The sequence below is a fragment of the Anomalospiza imberbis genome, chromosome 7, assembly GCF_031753505.1.
Source record: "Anomalospiza imberbis isolate Cuckoo-Finch-1a 21T00152 chromosome 7, ASM3175350v1, whole genome shotgun sequence".
NCBI lineage: Eukaryota > Metazoa > Chordata > Aves > Passeriformes > Viduidae > Anomalospiza > Anomalospiza imberbis.
Window position 1 is genome coordinate 15,611,204 of NC_089687.1, and position 24,572 is coordinate 15,635,775.

The 24,572-nt window shown below is 52.2% G+C and overlaps 3 protein-coding genes across 8 annotated transcripts in view; 2 read left to right on the plus strand and 1 right to left on the minus strand.

Annotated features, from left to right (window-relative positions):
• The window catches only part of USP37 (ubiquitin specific peptidase 37), a 33,685-nt gene extending 32,602 nt beyond the window's left edge, over positions 1 to 1,083 (minus strand). Inside the window, exon 1 of the mRNA XM_068195547.1 lies at positions 876 to 1,083. Within this exon, the coding sequence (XP_068051648.1) occupies positions 876 to 1,031 (156 nt within the window). The 5' untranslated portion in view covers positions 1,032 to 1,083. The remainder of the gene's footprint in view (positions 1 to 875) is intronic.
• Positions 1,084 to 2,124: 1,041 nt separating this feature from the next.
• On the plus strand, positions 2,125 to 13,212 carry CNOT9 (CCR4-NOT transcription complex subunit 9). 2 transcript variants are annotated; one of them, XM_068195551.1, is made up of 8 exons: positions 2,125 to 2,280; positions 6,754 to 6,933; positions 7,300 to 7,415; positions 8,890 to 8,999; positions 9,761 to 9,870; positions 10,296 to 10,394; positions 11,806 to 11,896; positions 12,587 to 13,212. In XM_068195551.1, the coding sequence occupies exons 1-8, from the start codon at positions 2,257 to 2,259 to the stop codon at positions 12,760 to 12,762; spliced, it is 906 nt and encodes a 301-aa protein (XP_068051652.1). In that variant the 5' UTR covers positions 2,125 to 2,256; the 3' UTR covers positions 12,763 to 13,212. The 2 variants fall into 2 exon arrangements, with proteins under 2 accessions (XP_068051652.1, XP_068051651.1); XM_068195550.1 differs by having other exon boundaries at positions 2,138 to 2,280; positions 11,806 to 11,897; positions 12,594 to 13,212.
• Positions 13,213 to 14,590: 1,378 nt separating this feature from the next.
• Positions 14,591 to 24,529, plus strand: PLCD4 (phospholipase C delta 4). Of its 5 annotated transcripts, XM_068195561.1 has the most exons (17): positions 14,591 to 14,655; positions 17,551 to 17,604; positions 17,954 to 18,112; positions 18,581 to 18,809; positions 19,033 to 19,162; positions 19,506 to 19,737; positions 20,133 to 20,334; positions 20,602 to 20,746; positions 21,174 to 21,326; positions 21,669 to 21,809; positions 22,178 to 22,334; positions 22,683 to 22,799; positions 23,079 to 23,257; positions 23,393 to 23,528; positions 23,620 to 23,769; positions 23,897 to 24,012; positions 24,190 to 24,529. In XM_068195561.1, exons 2-16 carry the CDS (start codon positions 17,580 to 17,582, stop codon positions 24,001 to 24,003), a joined length of 2,262 nt encoding a protein of 753 aa, XP_068051662.1. In that variant the 5' UTR covers positions 14,591 to 14,655; positions 17,551 to 17,579; the 3' UTR covers positions 24,004 to 24,012; positions 24,190 to 24,529. The 5 variants fall into 5 exon arrangements, with proteins under 5 accessions (XP_068051662.1, XP_068051658.1, XP_068051659.1 ...); XM_068195557.1 differs by lacking the exon at positions 24,190 to 24,529 and having other exon boundaries at positions 23,897 to 24,092; XM_068195558.1 differs by lacking the exon at positions 24,190 to 24,529 and having other exon boundaries at positions 14,637 to 14,655; positions 17,554 to 17,604; positions 23,897 to 24,092.
• Positions 24,530 to 24,572: the final 43 nt, after the last annotated feature.

Here is a 24,572-nt window from a genome sequence, read left to right on the forward strand (position 1 = left end):
ACCAGCTGCCAGACTCTTTGCTGAGACTTTTAAGGACACTATGACAGCGAAAACCTAACCTTTCAAAAACAAATTCACTTTTTTTCATAGCATCTGCACACAGAAATAAATGTCTCAGAGAACAGCCTGGTGAACATTATTGACAAAAAATAACAGTGGTGTGAAAAAGCAGAAGTCAACATATAGATCAGTTTAGGCTGTTGCAAAGTTGCTAAATAAGCTGGGATTTTTTCCCTCCAACTGCTCTTGTGTCATTTACATATTTTTAAAACAGGTATATATCTCTTATGGAAAAAGCACTCTGCTTTTGATTTGGGGCATTTTGCACAAAATCTAAGAAGACTGACCTGAAAACAACTATAGAATGAGAAAAAATTTGGCTGAATATTTCAATAGAATCTTGAACAGTGATCTGCATCTGCATTAAAAACCTACAACTGTAATGAGTAATGTTCAGCAAAGTCTGAACATTAGGTGTATTAACATCATTACACCTCAGCTGGAGAAACAGCTAGTATAAAATGGTCAGGATCTTCTCCTCTAGAGAATGCAAATGTGTCATTAAGAGAAAGGTTACAGGTTCCAAAAATCTAAAACGTGAACCACGATGCTCTATACTTCTGTAACTTTTTTCTGCTTTTTTGGTACTTCCCATTCAGTGGTATCTCAATGCCAGCCTTGGTAGATCCTTTAACAATACGTGTCAATAATTTACTGGAGAGTTATACAAAGGGATTAGTGTTCAGGAAACGAGGAACAAGAAACAGTGACAGAGGGAAGTCTGCAGGACACTTAATAGCCTTGAAGAGGACAGCTGTTCACAAGAGAGCACAATCCATGTACTGTTAAAACAAAAGCCTTAATGTCTGGCATACCTGAAACGTCGTTGGAATTCCTCCAACATTGTAGTGAACTACTAGATTCACTTTGTTGTCCTTCTCCACAATTTCAAAGCTCCCTTCTTTCCATTTCGTAATCCCAGTCTGCATGCTGCGCATCCGGACAGGTCCGTGCACCTTTAACAGAGCCATGCTTTCTCACAGAAAAGAGCTAACAACAGTAAGTGTGCTCCACCTTAAAAACCTGTTAAAAAGGAGAAACGTACAACTTGGTGGGCCAAATAATGGCTAAAGGAAGATGGAAGCGTGACTTGAAGTTTCGGTAGAAGTTTAGTAGAACCGTTTCACTGTTTTTAAACACAGTGAGGAAGAGCTGGACAGCAGTGAAGGAAACTTAAGATTAATAAAATCTCTCCCAGTATGAACAGCAATGCACCGACTCCTTACTGCTGAGAGGTGAGGAGACACAATTTCAGACACAGAAGTCCTTAAAATCCCTTAACTTCAACGGATTTAAGGTAGGGGGAGAAAAAAAAAGCGCCCAAGGAAAGCCAGTATGAGATGGGAAACAAAGTTTTGGAGGAAGCCTCCAAATTAAGAAAACGAGCTCGTTTCTGACGGCGCGGGACGCGCAACCACCTGGCAGGGCCGGGCCGGAGGTGTCCGGCTTCCCCCGCTGCCCTCCGCCCGAGAAAGCCACGAGCCCGGGGGCGAGAGACCCAGCCCTAAGCGCTCCGGAAAGCACGGCGAAGCTTTGTATTCCCGACAAAACTCAGGAGGAATGAATGGAGCGGCCCCTGCGCGCAGCCCGGGAGGCGCTGCCGGAGAGGCTCCCCCAGGCATCCCGCGCTCAGGCGCCGCCGCTCCCGGCCCGGCCCGGCGGTGGTCCCGGCTCTTCCCGGGCCCGGCCCCGCTCCGCTTCCGCCGCTCGCCCGTACAGGGACATGGTGAGCACGGGAGCGCCGCCCGCCCCGGGCCGGGCCGCTCTGAAGGCAGGCGGTCGCCGCGCGGCGGGAGGGGCACACGGCCGGCGGGAGCGGGTAGGAGTCGGCGGCGGCGATCCCCGGTACCTGCGTTCCGGCGCGTTCCGGCGCGTTCCGGCGCGTCCCGCGGGGCCCGGGGCGAGGCCCGGGGGGGGGGGCGGGGGAAGGGGGCGGCGGCGGCGGCGGATGGCGGGAACCGGCCGCAGCAGCGCGAGACAGCGCGCAACGCGCGCCCGCTCACGTCAGCGCGGCAGCGCCTTCCCGGCGCGCCCCGCGCGCGCCCGCTCCGCGCGCAGGCGCCGGCGCCGCCCGGCCCCGTGCCGGCCCCGTCCCGGCGTGCCCCGCGCGGCGGGTCAGAGGTCGCGGCGGCGCGAGTCCATGGCGGAGACGGCGGCGTGAGGCGGCGGCGGCGGCTCCGCTCCCACCCTCCGACCATGCACAGCCTGGCCACGGCCGCGGTGAGCGCGTGGCTCCGCGCCCCGCCGGGCGCCGACGGGACGGCGCTGGGGATGGGGCCCCGTTGCGCGGGCCGTGCGGGGAGCGGGGGCGCGGCCGCTTGTGGCCGCGGGGGGAACTTGAGGCCGCGGGGTGGCGGAGCCCCGGTGAGCTCCGAACTCTCGGCATCACCGGCGCGGTCCGTCTGGCAGCCGCCGAACTCCGGCTGCTCCGTGCCCGCCGTGCGGGCTCTGCTGTGGCGTGGCTCGTCCCGGGCCTGCGGGTTTCGCTGCTGGGTGACCCGGCTCTGCCTCGTGTGCCTCACGTAGGGCTTCCCCTCCTTCCCCCTTGCCTGCCGTGCTCCCTCCCTGCGCCTGGATGCCTCCTGTAGCGGGTCAGTGGTTTAAGGTTCCTTAAAGAACCACATGCAAAGGTGTGACGGCAAAAGCAGAAGCGTGACAAATTTTGTTGAATCGGTTTGCTCTACTTTTTAAAAAGCACATAGAGGAAAAGCAAACAAAAGTCTAAAATGCATTAATCTACAACCAAAATAAATCCAAAAAATCACCCACTGATGTGTGGAGCGGGAAGCACAGGGAAGAAAAGGGTAAGGACATGAGAAGATAGGATAAGAAGGGATAAAGAAGACCTTCCCGCTGAGGCAAAGGGTTCGGAGTAGATCTTCTTTAGGTGACCTTAAAACACTTATCTGCGACACCTCCTCTGCCCTCTGGGGAGCTGTTTTACTGCTGGCCTTGACTGCAGAGGGAAAGAGAAGACAGCGAAAAGCCCCTCAGGGCAGCAGGTACTGCCTGCTCCTGCTTCCCTTTTGCCTCGTTGCAGTGCAGTACTGGCCATAGCTGGTGCTTGCCCTCTTCCTCCTCAGGAAGCTGCCAAGATTGGATATGGTGCCTGATGTTCAGGCTGGCAGGAGTGGAGCAGCACCTTGGGCTGGGTGGGTTCAAAAATGGAAGCCAAGTTTGAAGGATGTGGTTATTGCTTTGTATCTCCCACGTGATTTGGTTTGTGTTTGGTTTTCTCTCCTCCAAATGCTCGTTCATGGCATGTGTAAGACTTCCTAGAGCTGACTGAGTCTTGTGTGTACTGAGTGTGGGAGGTGTATTGCAAAACCAGCAGATACAGCTGTTTCAGATGAACTTAGATCAAGGGTCTGGTTGGACTGCACAGCTAATGTGTAAGTAAAGTTTTGATGAACAGGAGTTAAAGAACTTTTAAAGTTTCTCCTCTTTGTTTAAATGCTTGTGTCTTTAACTGGTTCTTGGAGTGCTGTCAAGTACTTCTGATTTGAAGTACTGTTCTCCAGAACATGGAAAGGTGTGCCAGATCAGGTAAACTTTCTTAAACAGCATTTACATTTTTGTAGCACTCTAATTCTTTAGTGTTTGTGGAAATGCATGAAGGACTCTTACTATGTGTCTCTCCCATTAAGCCTCTGTCTGTGTTCTAGTTACCTCTCCTTTTTAAAGACAATTTTAACAAAAAAAAAAAAATTCAGAATACAGAGCAACTTTATTTTCGGACTCACTTGAATGTATATTTAATTTATGCACAGTTTATGCTAGCTGGTAGTTCTGTATTGAAATGTTTCCTACCACAGTCAGTGAGCTTAGACTTTGGCTGACCAGGACTTTTACCAGTGTGCCTAGCAGCAGCTGCTCCATTAGGAGGAGAAAGCCTTTTGCCTAAATCAATTTGTTATGTGAGTGTTAGAGATGTCTTTTCTCCAAGAAGGAGAAAAGGCGTTACAAGATTTTTCCTGATCTAATACTGTTGATAAGTTTTGCTTTCCCTGTGTGCAAAAGAAAGTCTGCCTGGTGGGGTTCTGTCCTAGAGCTTGGAGGATTTGTGTGGCCCTCAGGGTTCCCCAGAATTTTGGGTCTTAGAGGGAGAAGAAGAAACAATAATGAAATAGGGAATTAGGAAAAAAAATGTCTTTCCATATAAACTAAAACAAAAAGAGCAACTATAGAGCCTATGAAAAGCAGTTTGTTCTGGCTAAGGCAGATATTGGACATCAGAAACTTAATTGTGTGGAAAATCTACTTAGTGTTCTCTAGGGATCACAAGCACATGATTGTGCTTTTAAGGGGTCGATGTATTTAAGCTTACAGGAACTGAAACTTCCAGTGAGTCTAGAAAAATAGATAGAAGCTTTAGATAACACCATTATAACAACATTATTGCTACACTGCTTGTCAATCCACCATCTCACATAAAAACAAATGAGCTCTGTTCATTCTCCCTCTCTTTTTGAACTTCAGTGCAGAAGTTAGCATTGCAATTGCACTCACAGTTGCAGGGGCACAAGAAACTTGGCAGGATCACTAATTTTGTTTGAGATTTTGGGGAAAAAATTGTAAATTGAGTAGGTGAGTGTCCTGGTTCTGGCCAGAGCAGAGTTAATTCTTGCATTAAATGGGAAGGAGCATAGCTGGGCTCCAGAGATTATTCTGAACCACCTCACATAATTTTTCAGAGAGGGAGGAAGGACTTGATTTGAGTTTGGGCCAGCATGGCCCAGGAAGCAGTTGGTATTGTAGGGGGGATTCTGTGGGGTGAGCAATAACTTTTCTTTTCTTGTACCCTCTGTCACTAATATTAGTTAGTTTTCTTATCTCATTGCTGTTCTCAGTAAATTGTTGCTATCTCAACCTGTGATCTTTACCTTTTGTGCCCCTAATTCCCCTTTCCATCTTGGAGCAGGGGGACTGGGAGGGGAAGGAGAGAGAGAGAGTGGCAAGTGGTTTGGAGTGGTTTCAGTGGGAATACTAAATTGGAGAATACCATCCCTAAACCATGACAGTGAGAAGAAAGAGGACAGGAGGAAACATGACCAGCTAAAAAAGTATTTGAGCCCTAGAGTACAGGGACTGATAACACCACATTGGCTTATGTATGAACATTTAAGTTAAATAATACAACAGAGGTGGATGGAGCAGAGAGAAATCCCACAGCTGGGGAAGAATCTCTTTGAACATGACTGTGGAAATAAGATGGGGATAAACAGAGGAGGGAAACCTTTGCAGGCATAGAGAAAGAAAGCTGTTAGTGTCTGGCAAAGGCTGAGAAGTCTCTCTCCATCCTTCCTGCATCCTTTCTGGGACTGCAGGTTTCACTGCAGCCACTCTTCAGTTCCTGGGCTCCTCTGTATTCTCCTGTGTGTCTCGGTGGTAAGCTGCTTGGTGACAGCGTTGCTGTCAGTGTAGTATGGGCTCTGCTTGCATCTGTTGTGGGGAGCACATGAAGAGTTTCAGCTGGGGTTACAAAATAAAGAAATACAGTCCTGTTCCCAGCTGGGATCACTGTGCACAGCAGGATGGTTGCATGCTGGTTGGGCTGGCTCAGGAGCAGCAAGTACCAACAGGACTGTGCTTAGCTTCAATAACAACCACTGCAGCAGTGTTTGAAAAGGTTCTGACCTGGTTTTGGAAGTGTTCACACAGGTTTTGGTGATGGTTTTTGTCTTCTTCAAAAATTTGTATCTGAATCACCAAACTGTCTCCTTAGGAAACCTGCAGAGCATTTATTTGCACCAAGTGCTGCTTGTGCCAGCAGAGGCAGGAGACAAAGTTTCAGTAAAAGGCTTGTGCCTTGCTTTCTCTACAGAAATTATGATACGGTCCCTCTTTTCCCTCTTCTTCCTCATTTTTTTTGTGTTGACAACTTGTTGCTCTTGATACTGTTCTTTCACTGATGTTTCAAGACAGGCAGAAGCAAAATTTTAATTTCCCTTGAGTAGTAGAAAATGTGTCTTGGCCAGGAATACAGATCTGCCCTTCTCTGGGCTTATTTTGAACAGGAATCATATCATCCTGAGATCTTGCACAAATTCGTTCTTGAAAAATTCCCTTTTAGCTCCATGCATGTGAACAATGTACCTGGTATCAATACAAGCCATTGGTAACAGCAGCTGTTACTGCCTGTGGCCAGTGTCATGCTGATGGTGAAGTAGTGAATTTTTTTCTAGTGTTTGTATAAATATTTTTCTCACATGTATTGGGTGAATCTCATTGGCAGTTTCCAATATCATGGGTGTTTGTGGAGAGAAAAAGGTAACCTCTGCCTTACTCTGAATCTGTGGAATCTTGCACTTGAAGCATGAAATAAATGCTTGCTAAATGCAGGTGGAGCAAATGATAGCTGGCTGAAATGTATGTTGCTTCCCAGGAGCTCTGCTGGCACAGATGGGCAGCAGCTTGGCTCTCAGTGCTGAATGAAGTTACAAAGGTACTGCTTGACAAGAGGATTAAGAGAGATTGTCTTAACAATTCAGGCCAGGAAATAAAGCCTTAGAATTTCAAATACATGAAATACTAAGACTAATCTAAGGAAGGGATGGATCCATGTCCAGGACATCTTATTAGAGCTTTAGGTCCTGCCTTCTCAGGAGTTTCTTTTTCTGTCAGATTGTGGGAATGGTTTGGCTGAGAACTAGATAAAATGTTTGGACTGAAGCTTTCCTGTCTCCCTCCCAGCCTGTGCCAACAGCACTGGCTCAGGTTGACCGTGAAAAGATCTACCAATGGATCAATGAGCTGTCCAGCCCCGAGACACGGGAGAATGCTCTGCTGGAGCTGAGCAAGAAGCGCGAGTCCGTGCCTGACCTCGCCCCAATGCTGTGGCACTCGTTCGGCACGATCGCAGCACTCCTTCAGGTGGGTTGGGCTGTCTGTGTCTTTATTCCATGCTGCAGAGCTTGTGCATCCATGAGGTGGATCTGGGGAGGAACTGGTGGGATCCCTTATTGCCATTGCTTGGGAGTATGATCTTTGTTTTGGTGGGGGAAGCAGATTAAGGTTTGAATGCACTCTGTGACTCCGTGTCAAATTGACTCTGACCCAGCTCTGCCCTTGCCTGGGCAGCATGGTGGCTGCCATGTAAATTGAAAGTAACTTGGTGAAAGCAGAGCTATCTGCTTTCACTGTTATCTGCTGTCACTGCACTTCCTTGCCAGGCAAGTGTTTTGGTGTATCTTTCTGATATTTTTCTCCTTTAACTTTCCACTCTCTGTTAATTTTTAGGAAATTGTAAATATTTATCCATCAATCAACCCTCCGACTTTGACAGCCCATCAGTCCAACAGAGTCTGCAATGCTTTAGCTCTGCTACAGTGTGTTGCATCACACCCTGAAACGAGGTAAGTGTTTCCAAGTTGTGTGAGTTTTCTGAGGTGTTGATATTGACACCTCAGCCCATGTGTTTGACTTTAGAAGAACTTTAGCTCCTTTTTTTTTTACTTGAGAGAAGTAAAACAGACAGCAGAGCTGATAGATAAGCAGCTGCCTGCTGCTTTTATTTGTTTGCATGGATTATTAGGGTGACACCTGCATGGTCCTAAATGCATTGCATTCCCTGGATCATCCTGAGATCTTGCAAATTCTCAGAACATTGGGTTGTGGCAGCTTCTGGGAGGTCAGCCAGAGCAAAGGGTACCTTTGTGTTGAGTGCTGTGTGCAAGGATCCCTGAGCTTGCAATTATTTAGGCAAGGAGCTTGGTTAGAGCACAATACCAGTAATGCCAAGGTTGTGGTTTCTATCCCCATAGGTTGTGGGTTCTGTCCCCATATGGGCCATTCACTTAAGAGCTGGACTCCATGATCTTTGTGGGTTTCTTTCAACTCAGAATATTCTGTGGAGTCAAAAAAGAACTTAAATTTCAGCTTACTTCTTTTTTGACCAGCTGTTGAAAGGGTAGAATGAACAGAACTGTCTTTCCCAGGCAAGTGTGAGGCAAGGGAGCAATAACAGAGCCATTTTTGGAGTCCTCAGCCAGTGTCTGACTTCATGTTTTCTCAAGCTGTGCCCAATGCATGTCAGTAGAGAAAAATATGATGTTGGTTCAGCCATAATCAGTAGCTAGAACTCAGAAGGAAACTACCCAGAGATCCTCAATCTCATGCTTCTGTTACTGCTGAGCAGCAGCATAGCTGAAGTTGGTTTTGAGCTGCTGCAAAGCAGTGTTAAACAGCAACCCCCCCATGAGATGATATCCAAAGAAATAGGGTAGTTTTACATGACTCACCTTTACATGTAAAGTTTTAAAACTAAAAATGGAAGAAGTATTTTGTATGATTGTGCAAGAGAGCTTCCCTCTGTTAGCAGAGCAATCTCCAGCATTCTACCTGCAATTTTTATTTTTCACTACTGGCAGAAGGCAGTGTGAGGACTCTTGGGGAAAGGTGTTAGTGCACATTTAAATTCTGGTGATGCCTAAAGCTCAGCCAGTCTCTGTTTCTGAGAGGTGCTTTTCACAGGCATTGCAGCTGACAGCCCTTGCCATTGGGAACCTGCAAGGTGAATTGCAGCAGTGACTGTACAAAACAGAGGGTCTGAGTGGGAGGAGAATGTAATAAAAACAACAGGATGTGCTCAGTTCCTGGTCAGCTGAGGCAGGAATGCAGGTAATTGACAGATCAGGTGTTAGGTTTTGTGCTGTGCCCAGTGCAGGATTTGCTTTGTGCCTTCCCATCAGAAAATTAAATGTTACCCACTTTCAAGGAGCAGTAGCAATGGGGTCCAGTAGGAATAGTCTGAAGCTCTGTGTGGTAATGCCAGATTGTGTGCTCACTTTGTTTCCCTTGTTAACATTGTGTGTTCTCTCTTTCCTACAGATCAGCTTTTCTGGCAGCTCATATTCCTCTCTTCCTGTACCCCTTCCTGCACACAGTCAGCAAGACCCGTCCCTTTGAGTACCTGCGGCTCACAAGCCTCGGAGTCATTGGTGAGCAGCCAGACTAACGCTGGATCTCTTACTGAGTTAGAGCAGCTCATGCTGTGGGCATAGAGACCTGCATGGCCAAAGTCAGAGGTCTCCTGTTATTGGGATTTTCCAAGTCCTGTAGTAGTAAAGGAAGGAGCTCCTTTTTTGTGAAGGCAGACTCCTCTTCCTTTTCACTTACAAAAACCCACCGAAGTGTAAATACATTGCCAAAAATATGTTTGAGTACAAGTACCTGGAGACTTGTTGTACCTTCACCTTCAGCCCTCCCAGCTAGGCACTGGGATGGGTGGGTGAAGGCTGGGCTTTTTCTGGATTTATGTCATCGATTGACTCGGGTGTATTTTCCCTGTCTTCCCCTTATCCTGTTATTTTTAACTTCCTTCTTTCTGCTCAAATAATTTTTCTCTCAATGCATAAAGAGTCTTAAAATGTCTTAAAATTGATTTCTTCCTCCCGGAGGTTTCTGTGAGTGCCATGATCCTTTTGTGTTTGAGTTACTACTGAGGGACAGCCGAGAGTCTATCACCTTTCTGAAAAATAAACAACCCCCAAACACATTACTTTTACACTGATTACTTTTACCCTCCAGAATGATTTCTTCTCCAGCTATGTGCTGCAACATGTCTAGGATGACAGTTCTGTGCCTGGCATTCAGACTGAATGGTTTCTGGGGAGGGCAGAGCACAGGCCCTCTTTGAAAGGTGTGATTTTTTTGAAACAGTTCATCATTTACTGATTTTGGATTTTGTTTTTACTTCAAGGGGCCTTGGTGAAAACTGACGAGCAAGAAGTGATAAATTTCTTATTGACTACAGAAATTATCCCCCTGTGCTTACGTATTATGGAGTCTGGCAGTGAGCTCTCCAAAACGGTACCTTTTTGTTTTTTGTTTGTTTTAATAAAGACACATCATTGCTCATCTCTGACTGACCAGGCAGCCAGTGCCCTGCAGAGCTGGCTTCTCTGCTGTTACAAATTCTGGGACAAGTCTGGGTGGAGTTTTTACCTCCTCAAAAACCAAACATACCAAGACCTGAGGCTGCCTGAGTGGCCTGGCAGTTGTTGGCATCTTATGCAACCCGAATCCAGTCATCTTGTACACTCTGCTTTGTGTCCATCTCTTTTCTTTAGTCAGAGATGCCAGGCATTGAGTACTGTCCCGCATTTCATTTTGGCTTCTAACTTTCACTGAGTAAAGCATTTGCTGCCTCCTAGAAGAGCACCACAAAAGGCTGTCCCTTTTCAGGGTAGATAAGTTGTTTATATGTTTTGTTTTTTGATTTCTCCCCATTCTAGGTTGCTACGTTTATTCTTCAGAAAATCCTCCTGGATGACACAGGGCTGGCATATATCTGTCAGACTTACGAGCGGTTTTCCCATGTTGCCATGATACTGGTAAGATTATTTGTTTTTAAAGTATTTATATCTAAAAAAGAAAAAAATATGCTATAGCAGTCAGCATCTTCAGCAGCTACTTTACTGCTGGCTGGCTGGAGCACAGGATGAGGGAGGCAAATAATTGTTGGGCTAATTGTTTGTGGCACTGTAGCTCTGCTTCCATGTTTCCTTTGTATACTTCTGGTTTGCATGTCAAGAGAACACATATTAGTTGTGATATACTAAGTTCCCAAGGTAAAACAGGTAAACCTCTTCAGAGAAGAAAAAGATATTCCAGAGTTGTGTGTGTTTCCATTTGTTGATGGGATGTGAATTGATTTAATTTTATGTAAGAATGATCACACACTTCAGATCATGGATCTATGTCCCATCCCTGTCTCTCACAACACATTGGAAGAGCAGGGCAAGTATATATCATACTTGTCTTCATAACAGTCCCACGGCTGCCAGCTACTTTCAGCTTCGGACCTTGTGGTTTTTATTTTGAAGAAATAATTGGTAATCCTGGGGAGTTGCTAAGAACAGGAACCTTGCAAAAGGGCAGATGAGGGGGACCTGCTAATTGCTAACATCCAGGATATCCAAATATAGGTGAATTTGGCTAATGGGGAAAATGGTTAGTGCTAGCCAATGTAGTTTACAGGAAAAAAAAAACAACTTGTTGGGCGGATGTGATTGACTCCTAAATACAAGCCTACAGTCTGTTAAATTCTTCAGAGCAGGTGTGCGAATTTGCTCAGCTGGGCACGTTCAAAGGTGCAGCCATGTGCAAAGTCCTACTTAGTGTGAGAAACAGAGACTGGGCTGGGAAAATCTGTCTGTGCCTTGCTTCCCTGGAACAGCTTCACAAGGGATGTAGCAGAAAGAAAAACTACACTGCTTGGATGCATGCTAAGACCAGATAAGGACCTTACTACAAGTGTGGGTGAGCCCAGTCCTATGGCCTGGCTTTCCAGGGTATTGCTATTGTCCTAAAAGGATGTTGAAATGAAGGGAATGCATATGAGAATAGGGGGTGTTGCAGAGCTTGGGACCACACCTTATGGTGTCACTCAGCCTGAGCTTATAGTGTTTGGAATGTGTTTGTCTTCCTGGGGGAAACCCCAGGTTCTCTTTAATCTCACAAAGGGTTGCTAAGTAGTCCTAGAAGGTAAAAAATAAACAGAAATGAGATGAGCGTTCCTCGAGCTGCTGGGAGAACCCTTTCCAAGTCATGGCAAGCTGCTATTGTCAAAGGCATCTTGGCAAGCAGCACCAGGCTCCCTGCAGGGGTATCTAGATAAAAGGTAATGGGCTGTGCTGCACAGGAAGCCAGAGTAAGTGATTTAATGATCTTTCCCAGTCTCTGTTGCTTGTGAAGCTGTTCTTTTAAAGACTTTAACTGGTGGCACTGGCCTTTGTCAAACAGGGTAAAATGGTCCTGCAGCTCTCCAAGGAGCCGTCGGCACGGCTGCTGAAACATGTCGTCCGCTGCTACCTTCGCCTTTCCGATAACCCCAGGTAAACATTTTAGGAGTTTGGGCAAGGGCTTCTCCTGTGCCCTTGGAAGCACAGTTCTTCAGTTCTTCTCCACAGTGCTCACCTGGGGGGGATCAAGGTTCCTGGTCTGTCATCTTTAGCTCAGTGTGGAAGATGGGTGGGGTTTTTGCTTTGAGTTTTTTCTTGCTAGTAACAGGAGCTTTTTATGGTGCATGGGAGAAACAGTGACTGTTGGGGGATTGTGTAAATTCCAGCTATGCAGGTTACTCCTGCCTGAGCTCATATGTAGCTTGAACATGATACAAAGGAGGGCCTAAGGTGGAAGGTACACTATATTCTGCCTCTTCTGCATCAAGACAGGCTGTTAGCAGTAGATGAAATTGAGTTGAGAGAATACAAATTGATCTCCTGCTGACCAGTAGCTCTGCCCAAAGCTGCTGGGTGTGTATTTGTTGCCTCAGTCTCTCCTAGCATCGCATCACTTTGCTGCTGGGTATCAGGGTGCAGAGGCTGCTTGGCGGGGTTTAGTGTGAGGGGTGGGAGTTGTGCTGGCTGGCTGAGTGCCACCTGCTACAGTGCTGCTGCTCAGTGCTTTCCTTGGCTGGCTCTGGCAGGGAGACCTCCAGGCAAAGGAGCACTGTGTCCCCAGTGGGGTTTGCTCCCCTCTTGCCCCTGTGAGTTTATTTGTTGGGCCCCGTTTCTTGTCTCTTGATGTAGGGCACGTGAAGCTCTCAGGCAGTGCCTTCCTGACCAGCTGAAGGACACCACCTTCGCCCAGGTCCTGAAGGATGACACCACCACAAAACGCTGGCTGGCTCAGCTCGTCAAGAACCTGCAAGAGGGTCAAGTCACTGACCCACGGGGCATCCCTCTTCCTCCGCAATGACTGCTGGGGGAGGTGGGGCACTGGGGAAGAAACAGCTCAGGTTTACAAAGAACCAGGAACAGGTGACCTCTTCTGCAACAAACTGGGCACGCCAGCTGACTGCTGGCGTGTCCGACCATCCCACCCAGCCAAAGGGCTGCTCTGTAGCAGTGCAGCAAGCCTCTGAGGATCCCAACACCAGCAAATGCTGATACTACAGCTTCAAAAAAAAAAAATCAATAAAAACAATCTGTGTAGATCCAAGTCTCTTCGGGAGGCTTGGGTGGCATCTCTTCCCCTACCTCCAGGCAGGGGGTAGTGCAGATGTCCACTCTTCCAACAAAATCAGCCTCTGCCCAAGTGGTGCACAACAGCGGGTATGTGCACCACGTCCCTCCAGTTCCCTGTCAGTTCTTGTTTACATGTCTGTTTAGATGGGTGAACTGAATAAAAGCTGATCCAGTTGTTTTATCCCCTCCTAATACTGCTACTCAGCTGCAGGTAGTCCAGGGACAGCTTTTTTCCCTGCCAGCACATTCTTGCTCCTGGCTCTGCATCCGTCTGGCACAGGGAGCTTCTCTCTTCCTTTCCTTTGGCATGGCGGAAGTGTCTGCAGCCAGGCCACTGCAGTGCTTGCCCCAAGATGGGGGTGGATTACTTGCAATGAACCCATGTGTCACAAGGTTGCTTCCCAGGGCTCTGGGGAAGGAGAAGACAGCAGGATTGTGCCTCCTGTGCTGTAAATAGTTCACTCCCACAGCTGAACAGCGGCCAGAGGCTGGCCTCTCATCTAGACCTGGAAAGGCTGCTGGCTGGCTTATCACATGGAGCTCAGTGTGAGGGCATCTGCCTTGAGGTGGTGGTCAGGCCACCAATTGATCTGCTGCCTGCCAGCTCCAGGTATGCTGCCTTCTGCACCTGCTGCTGCCTGCCAGCCGCCTCTCAGTCCTGTCCCCTCCCTTCCCCCCTCCTCCCGCTCGTCTCTGCCAGCCAGGTGCATCCATTTCAGCTTTGAAACCTGCCTTGGCATCTCCACGGCCCCACTGCAATTAAACTGGACCAGCAGCCACTTACCTGCCGCCCCTGTGCCTAGGGGCTAATGCAGCTGCAGCGGGCTCTCGGAAGCAGTGGAGGAGCTCCCAGGCTCTGCGGCAGCAAAGCCTGCTCTTGGCTGCAGGCAAGCCTGGGCAGCTACTTAATTTCTCCCCCCTCTTCGAGTAGCCCATTTTGCTGATCATCTGCAGTGTCGTGCCAACAGTGTCTTAAATCCCATCATTTCCCTTCCCTCCTCCTCTCACAGCCTTGCATAACAAGGGCACAGCCTCTTCCTTGCCCTCGGGTTCCTGTTTTATAACCATTGCCTTTTCCCTCCTTTTCACCCTGACCTTGCCAGGGTATGAAAATGCTTGTTTGGTTTATTTTTTTTATTTTATTTTTTTTTTAATTCTGATTAATAAATAATAAAACCCCAGCCAACACAGATTGGCCTTGGTCTGGTCTCTCGCGGGGAGTAGGGGCAAGCGGCGCGGTGGGTGTTTATTGCAGATGGGAGGAAGGGCGGGATGTGCCGTCTTCAGGGTATGAGCGTGAAAGAGTGGCCTTTTCCCAGTGGGAGCTGGCTGCGTCCCTGTGGCGCCGCATCTCTTCTGGGACAGGTACTGTGGAGGGATGCTGCTCTGCTTTGCTTTGCAGGAAGGCAGTGAGCCTGCGAGGGAGAGAGCACTTGGCTCTCTGAAGCGTCTTTGCAAGCGCTGCCGCACTCCCCCGGCGTCCAGGTCTGTTAAGAGCATCACTCACCCGAAAGTTTAGTCCCTGCCCCTCACGCTTTGCCCCCAGCTCGGTCTGCCCTAAAGCTGCCCCATCTTGGATCCCTACGGGTGCAAGCGATTTGGGGACAGACAGGCTCAACCGGAGGATAAGAATGGGGGCTCGACCCCAAAGGAGGGGCGCCGCAGGGTGCTCCCAACCCTGCCGGCCCCTCCGCCGCCTTCTTTATCTGCCCCCCCCCGCCTCCCGCTCCGCCTCGGGAGCGGCGTGACCTTAATCCGAAACGACCTTGAGAGGCAGCGGCTGCGGGGCGTGCGGGGCCGGGGGCGCCCCGCGGGGCCGGGGGCCGGGGGAGGGCTCGCTGCCCAGGCGCTGCCGAGGGGCGGGCAGCCCCGGCTCCGTGCGGCTGCTGGCGGTAGAGCACCGGCGGAGCGGAGCGGAGCGGCAACGGAGAGCGGGTACGGACCGGGCGTCCTGCGGAGGGGAGGGGGCGACGGCGGGTACGGGGCTGCGACCTCCAGGTTCTGGGACCCCCTCTGTCGGGCTGCGGTGCCCCGGAGCGGCTGCACGGTTGGGGTGGCGCGGGACCGAAGTGCCGGCGATTTTGTCTCCTTTGCCGTAAGGTGTGATTTGTCCCCGGAGCCCCAAATTCTTTGGGGTTTGCCGCCCCATCCCGGAGCCCCTTATCTCATCTCAAGCCCTTCTGCCCCCCGTCAGCTGCCGGCTGAGCAAAGTCTAGGACAAGGGCGGTTTGTGAGCACACCGGGGCAGCGAGGTGTGGGGGGTGCCTGAAGGGGGGTGAGGGCGTCATCCGACCCTGTTCTGGCGCGCTCACCCCTAAGGTGGCATTTTATTCTGCCGGGCGACTCTGCACTGGAAGGGCTGGGGACCGCTCACACTCACTGGCCCTCCAGCTCTGCTGGGGCCTGTCGCCACCGGGAGAGACGCTGCGATGGCTCAGAGTGAGCCGGGGTAGCTGGGGCTGTTCTGGCAGCAGGAAGCTGCCCTGCGGGAAACTCTCGGCTTGGGTTTCTCCACGCCCTGGCTCTCCTCCCGCTTGGCTCAGCAATGTAATTCAGACTGGGGCAAGGGGGCCTGCATGGGGCCAGGCTGTGAGGGGCTCAGGGCATCTCTCACACAACAGGAGAGAGTAGAACAGATGTGTCCTTGCACCCACATGCTCTTCCTTGTGCTTCCTTGAGTTGGAAGGGGTCATCCCTTCTTTGCTGAATTTGTGGGGAAGGCACTGCTCCGTGGTTGGGACTTGGGAGCCTTGAAGGGCTGGCACTGGGGGAAAAATTTAGCTCCAAACTCTCAGTGTGGTTAATGGGCCCAAGGGCTACAAGCTGCCCCTTTGCATGCTGCCACCTTGTACACATGCATGGCAGGGTGCCAAGAGGACAGAAATGTTGGTGGCACTGAGCCTATCTTTGTCCCCATCCAGCATGTCTCCCTGCTTCTCCAGTTCTGGTGCCACCCCAGCATCCCTAAGATATGCCCATCTCCATCATCTGCTGCAGCACAGGGGCTGCAGAGCTGCTGAGCGCCTGGAGCCATGGCTCTGTGAAGTGGCTGTGCCAGGCTGGGTGTTGCTGGAAAGCAGGAGGGTGCAGGCAGATGGGTGACTGGGGTTGTCCCCCCCTGGTTCCCTGAGGGCCATGGGGTGTAGGGGCTGAGAGTACACTGTGAGGGGTGGATGTGGGGCACTCCTGGAGCTGTGCTAGCCAGCATCAGGGCACCGACTCTGAGGGGCACAAGAGAAGCACAGGGCTTCCCCCCATTTTTGGGTGCAGGCACTCCTGGGCCAAGTGGGTCAGTGCCCTGTGGGTTGAATGTGGGGGGATACAGGCACTGCAGCAAGTCCTTGCAGTCTGAGCCTTGCAAGAAGGACCAGTGTTGGGAAAGCACAGATCCAGCACTGGGCACACTAGTGGAAAGCATTTGGGATGGCACCCCAGCTATTCCCTGTCTCCAGCAACATGTGAGGTTCCCAGGAGTGGACAGATGATCCCTATGTGCCCTGGAGACAGCCAAATAGCCACAGCTTGCTCCATGACTAGGGTGTCTTGCAAGAGCATGGCCACAGCCCTGGCCAGTGCTGTTCTGCCCTGCTGAGCCACACGGAACAGGAGATGGCTGCTGTCTGGCCTGAGAGCCCACAAGGGTCTGGCAGTTGGGCTTGGCAGCTGCCTGCACGCTGACGGCACCGGCTATTCCCAGCCCTGCACGACCGTTGCCTGTGCTGAGTCAGGGACCTAGGGCACAGCTGCCACCCCTGCACCCTGCCACAGAGCCCTTTGCTACCAGGGACCCTCGGTCCCCTCCTGCACCCAAATCCCAGCCCACCAGCTGTGGCATCCGCTCCTCCAGGGCCCAGCTCCAGCACCTGGGTGATAGGCACATCCAGTGATTTGTCAGCGTAATTAAAGTCTCAACAGCCTAATCAAAGCCTCATTGTCCAGTAGTATTTATAGTCCCACTCACTGCCATGTGTTCCCTGTACAGCTGCAGGTGCAATCACTGCCTGAGGTGCTGGTATTCCCTGGGGAGAAAATGCTGTAGGAGCTGAGGGTCATTGCTCTTCCTTGCTGTCACAGCTGTGCCTCTCCCTTACTTTCACATTTGCTAGTTGGGGTTGTTTCCTAGGTGGTGGAAGTGCTCTTGGGCACTGCCAGAGCAGTTTTTCCTGGTTTCAGGGGCTGCTTCTTACCTGGGAGCAGCAACCTGGGAGCAGCAGGGCTCTAGTACCTGCTAGGCTGTGGGGTGTCAGCGCTGGCAAGTTTTTCTGTTTTCCACCAACACCTTTTGAGCTCCGGCTTCACAGTAACACAGATTAATATTTCATGAGTATGGCGGTGTGAACTCGACACTTAAGGAATGCAATGACCCAGCAGGAGACAGACACAGGTGCACTCAGATGCAGGCAGGGGCACACACACCTCGCACACACGTTGGTATGGTTGGAGCCCATTTGGCGGGACCTTGGCGCAGCATGAGGGTCTGACCTTGCTTCCCTCAGCCACCTTCTCTCTTCCCTCCCCAGCAGCTGCCAGCGTGGAGAAGGCAGAGCTATGGCATCGCTGCTGTGCAACGCCCGTGAGTGCCCCAGCGGAGGATGGGTGCAGGGCAGGGCATTGGGCCATCTGGATTTATGCCGAGGCAAATCTGGCTTCTGGGTTGAGCTCACCTTGCTGCACTCAGAAGCATACCCACCCCACCATGGCCATTGGGATCTGGGCTTGGAAGCACCAAGGGTGGATGGGAAAGGTTGATGGGGAATTACCCTGTGCACCTCTTGTAGTGAAGGGAGTTTGTTTCTGGTTCATCCCTCCTCCCTCATGGATTGAGGGACCATGTGTGACCCCAGAGGTGAGAGGAAGCAAAGTACCAGGGTGTAGTGCCTGGATACCCCCACCCTCAGTGATGCAGCCCATGCTGCCCCCAGGCATCCAGCTCACAGACACGCTGGAGCAGATGCAGCAGGGGACTCTGATGCGCAAAGTCAAGTCCAAGAGCTGGAAGAAGCAGCGTTACTTCAAGCTGCAGGAAGACTGCATGACCATCTGGTACCAGTCCAAGAGGACAGGCAAAACTGAGTCTGCCTGTGAGTACCAGCTGCTGTGTGTTGGCCATGGGGCCATCAGAAGGTTTTAGAGTGAACAGGGATATGAAGGTATGGAGATTCTTTGGCCATGCTTTCTAAGGGTGCTGGGGAATTGAGGAAAGGCCCTGCATGCATGTGTAAGCTCTCCTTGAAACATCCTGCCCCCAGCACAATCCATGGGTCAAAAGGGCTGAGTAGAAATTGCAGCTGATACAAATGGAAGCTCTGGAATGCCAGTGCAGAAGTAAGCAGACAGAGGGGCAGATGGATGACAGTCTAATTTGACAGTTCAGTGGTTAATGGATAGATAACTAGCTCAGTGGATGGATGGTTGGATGGATGGATGGATGGATGGATGGATGGATGGAGTGAGTGGAAGAAGGAATGACTGGAAGATGTCTGTGGGCTGTGCCCCTTGCCCTGTGGTCCTTGTCTCCTACAGACAGGCCTCCCCTCCCTCTGCTCCAGTCTCCATCAGCGATGTGGAGACGGTGCGGGAAGGGCACCAGTCAGAGGTGCTGCAGAGTGTGGCTGAGGAGTTCCCCCCTGAGCGCTGCTTCACCATTGTCTTCTACGGCCGTCGTGGCAACCTGGACCTCGTTGCTGGCTCGGCAGAGGAGGCACAGTGCTGGGTACAGGGCCTACGTCAGCTCATCGAGGTGGCCACCACCATGGACCAAAGGGAGAAGATAGACCAATATCCTTCCTGAGAGCACCACTCTGTCCCCCACACCCATTGCTGACCATCCCCCAGGCCCTGTATCTTCAGCCTTACCCCAGCATGTGTGTAGCTGTTCTGGGTCTCACCATCTGCATCAGTGCAGGGCACAGGAAAAGGAAAAGATGCCCTCTGATACTACCCAGCCCCTTTTCTCATAGCCAAGGTCCTTTCCCTTAACATTTGCCCTGGTTTCCTGCACATGGATTCGTGACTGGTTCCAGAAAGCTGACAAGAATAAGGATGGGCGCATGAACTTCAAGGAGGTGCAGCGTCTCCTGAAGATGATGAATGTGGACATGAACGAGGATCATGCCCTGCGGCTCTTCCAGGTAAGCACTGCACCTGAGAGCCTGGCAGGATTGGAGAGGGGATGGAGGGGCTGGAACAAGCTCTACAACACCTCCTTGCAAAAGGAGGTCACTTTCATCCATCCATCCATCCATCCATCCACCCATCCATCCATCCATCCATCCATCCATCCATCCATCCACCCAACCAGCCTTCCATCTGCCGATTCATCTGTTCCCCCACTGATCAATGCCTGCCGTGGGCACTGGTGTGGAGCCTCTGTGCCCTCTCTTTGAGGTGGGAGAATCCTCCCACAGCCACTTCAGTGGCCAAGACACCCTGTTTTGCCCCATCTGGATGCTGAGGGAGCTCCCTTGCAAACAGGATGCTGACAAGTCAGAGTCGGGGACGCTGGAAGGGGAGGAATTTGTACTCTTCTACAAGGCTCTCACGCAGCGTGAGGAGGTGCTGAGCCTCTTCCAGGAATACTCTGAGGATGGAAAGAAGCTGACACTGCTGGAACTGGTGGATTTCCTGCGGGAGGAGCAGCTGGAGAATGAGGGCACAGAGGAGCTGGCCATGGAGCTCATTGACAAGTATGAACCATCGGAGACAGGTGAGAGCTGGCTCAGACATCAGCTGTGCTCTGCTTGGGGGCAAGGAGGGGTCACAGACTCACAGTCCCATGGTGGAAGCATTCCCAGCCCCAGCCTGGTGTGAATGGAAGACTCACCAAGGTGTGATCTGGGTGCAGTCCTCCTTTATTTGGTCTGTTCTAGGACCAGTGTGGTGTAGAAGGGTTGACCACCCATGGTGTGCAAGCACCATCTTTGGGATCCACTGCCCACCTTTCCAAAGTTACTGCCCTGCTGCATCTTTCTGTTCCCCAGACTCTGGCAGCAGCTGTGGTCATCAGTTTAGAGATTCTGGGAGCCTCCAGCAGCCCTGTTTGCCCCCATTCTGTCTCTTCCATGTCCCTGGCTGTTGCTGAACCTCCCCCTGTGCCTGCAGCCCGGGCCCGCCATGTGCTGAGTGCTGATGGGTTCCTCATGTACCTCTGCTCCCTGGAGGGCTCCATCTTCAACCCCCAGCACCGGGGGCTGTGGCAGGACATGAGCCAGCCACTCTGCCATTACTTCATCTCCTCCTCCCACAACACCTACCTGATAGAGGATCAGCTCCGGGGCCACAGCAGCATTGAAGGCTATATCAGGTAAAGGGACTGCTCCCTTCCACCTGCCCTCCAACACCCTCCCACTCCAGTGCCATGTCCTGAGCAGCTCCACAGGGTAAACCCTAGAAACTCCTTTGTTCCTCTGTGGTCCAGCTCTCCTCTGGCCATGCCCTGCATGCAGCAGCATCCCCACCCTTGGTGGGTGTCCCCTGGTCCCTCAGGGGTGACACTCACGGGCAGAGGGGAGGGCAGGGAGCTGGTGCCCTGGATGAGTGCAGGGTTCCAGGGGTGACAACCCACCCCCAGGGCTCTGAAACGAGGCTGCCGATGCCTGGAGGTGGATTGCTGGGACGGGCCAAACGGGGAGCCCATGGTGTACCATGGCCACACCTTCACCTCCAAGATCCCCTTCCGGGAGGTGGTGAGCACCCTGGGGAAGTACGCCTTCAAGGTAAAGCACCCTTCCCCAGGTGCTGGTGGTCGTGGGTGGTCCTCGGTGGGTGAGGATACATGGCAGTGGTGGGTCCCTGGAGGGGGAGTGGTACTGAGGCTTACACACCTGGTGATGCAGCAGGACTGGTCACACTGCGGGGAGGAGGGTGGCTGTGTCACTTTCTGGGGTATAGCACTGGAGGGTCTGACCTACAGCCTGCACTGTGCTGTGCCAGGAGTTGGGGGTTCATGCAGACATGGACTGTTGAGGGTGCAGAGGTGAGAAGGGATGTGGGGGATACTGGGGGATTGGAGGGGTATGAAGGTCTCAGAGGAGACAGACACAAGGGGCTCCATCCTGGCACTGATCACGCCTGGGTGAAGCCCTTGTGAGAGCTCACCAGCCCCACCAAGGCTTATTTCCAGGTGTGCATGTTGCTCCTCAGACCTCGGACTACCCGGTGATCCTGTCCCTAGAGAACCACTGCAGCATGGAGCAGCAGGAGGTCCTGGCCCAGCAGCTCAAGGACATCCTGGGGGAACAGCTCCTCACCACTACCATTGATGGGCATGTCCCCACCCAGCTCCCATCCCCAGAGGTATGGACAGAGAACAGCTGTGCAGGGCATCTTTGTCCTGCGTGAGAGTGGATCTGCTGTTCAGAGAATGGGCCAACCTGTTCCAGCATTGTCCTGCTCCACTGGAGCATTTGAGGACACTGGGGGTGGGTACTGTGTCCTCATGTTCACAGAAGTGCCAAGGCTGTCCCCAGGGTTGTCTCCCCATGTCCTGCAGAATCAGACAAAACCTTCCTACCCCATCCCCTTCTGAGCGCTGAGGGGAGCTGGTTGTGCTGGCCTCCAGCAGTGCAGGATCCCAGGGCACAAGGCCCATGGAGGCACTGGATAGCTCAAGGTGCTTCTCTATCCTCAACCCCACAGGAGCTGAAGCACAAGATCTTGCTGAAGGGCAAGAAGATTGGGCGGCTGGAGGACACCCTGGATGGGCCAGGGGATGAGGTGCCTGATGTGTCTGACGATGACAATGGGGCAGAGGCAGAGGAGGAGAGGCGGAGGGCAAAGGTAAGTGGGACCAGGCTGGGCAGCAGCTGGGAGAGCTGAGCCCCTGGACACAGCTATGAGCTGTGGTGACATCTTACTGCATAGAGGAGAGACAGAGACTGCAGAGACGTCACCAGGCAGGGAGGACAGCCTTTTCTGCCCCTGGCCATGCCAGTCCTCTCTTTGTTGTGGTGGCAACATATTGGAGGATTGGAGGTCCCCTGCTTACTTTATTCCTGCCAGGAAGACTGCTCATAGTAGGGATGCTGCCACCCACCAGCACACCCCTGGCTGCTCTTACCTGCCCTGGCTCTACAGCCCCTGGCCTGGGTGAGTGCTGGTGGATGGTGCTCCCATCAGGAGGGACCCAACATGGCTCTGCCTTGCAGAAGGACAAGGAGACTTTGGCACAAGCATTGTCCGACTGTGTCATCTACTGCAAGAATGTGCCCTTCCGGGGCTTCCAGGAGGCCCGCAGCCATTCCCGGCCCTCTGAGATCTCCTCCCTCTCTGAAGCCAAGGCCAGGAAGCTCATCCGGGATGAAGGTGAGATGAGGAGGGCAGTGGTACTGAGTGACTGGGACAGAGTAGAGGGGGCTGATGGCTTCCTCATGGGGAGCCAAAGCCTCCAAACACTGGGGTTCCCTCCCTGTCTGGGAGAAACAGGGTCCAGTGGGGCTGTACTGTGGGGTTTGGCTCTGGTAGGTGATGAGGCCATTGGCTTAGAAAACAAGGCAGGACATCTGGATGCCTGAGCAGGGAGAGGGATGAGAATTGGTGGTTGGACAGATAGATAGATAGATAGATAGATAGATAGATAGATAGGCAGTACATGTGGGTGACTGTACAGGCCAGAGAATGACCCCATACGTGGGCCTCCTGCTCTATCCCTAGGAAATGAGTTTGTTCGCCACAATGCCTGGCAGCTGACACGCATCTACCCCAGTGGGATGAGGACTGACTCCTCCAACTACAGTCCCCAGGAGATGTGGAACGTGGGGTGCCAGATCGGTACGGCCGGGGCGCAGCAGGGCTGTGGGCTGGGGAGATGCCCCAAGTCCTGTACTAAATGCCACCCTCAACACCTGTGTTAGTGCCAGCTACAACCCCATCTGGAGCCAGGTCAGGTTGCTGGCTCTTGCGCTGCCCTGGGGGTGTTCAAGCATTAACATCTTATTCTCCTGTGCAACTCCACATCTCTCTGGTTATGGGGACAGGCTGGTTTTCAGCTCAAAGCAGTGTGGTATCTCCAAGCTGTTCTGAACCCTTTTCCCTGCCACTTCCCTCCAGTGGCCTTGAACTTCCAGACAGCCGGCATGGAGATGGACTTGTGTGACGGGCTCTTCAGCCAGAATGGCTGCTGTGGCTATGTGCTCAAACCACCCTTCATGAGGGACAAGGAAACTCTCTTTAACCCCAGCAACCCCAGCAGCCGGGAAGGCCCCGGCCCCATCACCCTGACAATCCAGGTAGAGGGTTGTGGAGAGACCCTGGGGAAGCTGTGACACTGTCCTGGGGCTCTGCTCGTCCCAGACAGATAGGGACACTGTTGGGCAGTGTGCTGGAGCCAAGTAGCCTCACAAAAGACACCTTTGGCCCTGCAGGTAATCAGCGGGCAGCAGCTGCCCAAAGTGGCCAACAGCAAGGAGGGAGCCATCATTGACCCACTGGTGCGTGTGGAGATCTATGGGGTCCCTGCGGACCAGGCGCACCAGGAGACCAAGTACATCGAGAACAATGGTGAGACCCACAGCGGTACCATGGCCCCTGCTGTGCCCAGGCACAGTCCCTGCTGTCCTTCAGTCTCTCAGCACGTGCTCTCTCTTCCCAGGGTTTAACCCCCGCTGGGATGAGACACTGCAGTTTCAGCTCCACGTGCCCGAGCTGGCCCTCGTTCGCTTTGTGGTGGAGGATTATGACAAGACTTCCAGGAATGACTTTGTGGGTCAGTTCACCCTAGCATTTGCCAACATCAAACCTGGTGAGTGACTGCTGCCCAGTGGTTTTGGGCACCCAGAGCAGCCCTGCAAGCATGTCTGGGGCTCAGCTGGGTACTAGAGAGGAGAGTCGGATTCCAATTAGCCAGCACCTTGCTGTCCTTCCTGCAGGATATCGGCACATCCATCTCCTCTCAAAGGATGGCACCAGCATCCCACCCTCTTCGCTCTTTGTCCACATCCGCATCACTGAGCCAGCTGGCCCTGAGCAGGACTGAGCTCGTGGGGTGAGCAGGACCCAGATGGAAGCCATAGAGCCAGCTCCAAGTAGCTGGGGCCACAGAGCCAACCACCTTGCCCTCTTGTTGAGCTGTTTCTGTCATCCCTGTGTCATTGTTGCTGCTGTGATTCCCTTTGCAGTAGCCTCCGAGGGCTGGGAAAAAGCACTGACCTCCCCTTTCCAGGTTCAGGATGCTGCTGCCTATGCATGAATGTGGGGTCTATGCCAGTGCAGCTCCCTGCACCCTCCACAGGCACCCTGCCCTGGCCAGAGCTTGACTGTGGGGAGGAGGAGAGATAGTGTGTGGCCCAGCTCTGCTGCAGGGGCTGGTCCCCTCCCAGTCAGGGGAGCAAGGCTGGAGCTGAGCAAACCCCAGGGCTGGGCACAGCTGGGAGTGGAGTTGGTCCTCACTGCCCCCTAACCCTGCAGAACCCCATCACATCCCTTGGCCCCTACAGCCCCAAATTAACCCTTATCCCATCCTTTCTCTGTAAGCAACTTAATAAATTGTTCAGTGACAAACAGGTTTGGGTCTGGGTGCAGTGGTGCTGGGGAGAAATGAGGAGC

Bases quoted from the DNA above. Each gene is read 5' to 3' on its own strand.
- PLCD4 (XM_068195561.1), top strand. From the start codon at position 17,580: ATGGCATCGCTGCTGTGCAACGCCC. The intron at 21,810-22,177 runs GTAAGTGGGACC...TCTGCCTTGCAG, and splicing joins AGGAGAGGCGGAGGGCAAAG to AAGGACAAGGAGACTTTGGC. The intron at 22,800-23,078 runs GTACGGCCGGGG...ACTTCCCTCCAG, and splicing joins GAACGTGGGGTGCCAGATCG to TGGCCTTGAACTTCCAGACA.
- CNOT9 (XM_068195551.1), top strand. From the start codon at position 2,257: ATGCACAGCCTGGCCACGGCCGCG. The intron at 7,416-8,889 runs GTAAGTGTTTCC...TCTTTCCTACAG, and splicing joins GCATCACACCCTGAAACGAG to ATCAGCTTTTCTGGCAGCTC. The intron at 9,000-9,760 runs GTGAGCAGCCAG...TTTTACTTCAAG, and splicing joins CACAAGCCTCGGAGTCATTG to GGGCCTTGGTGAAAACTGAC.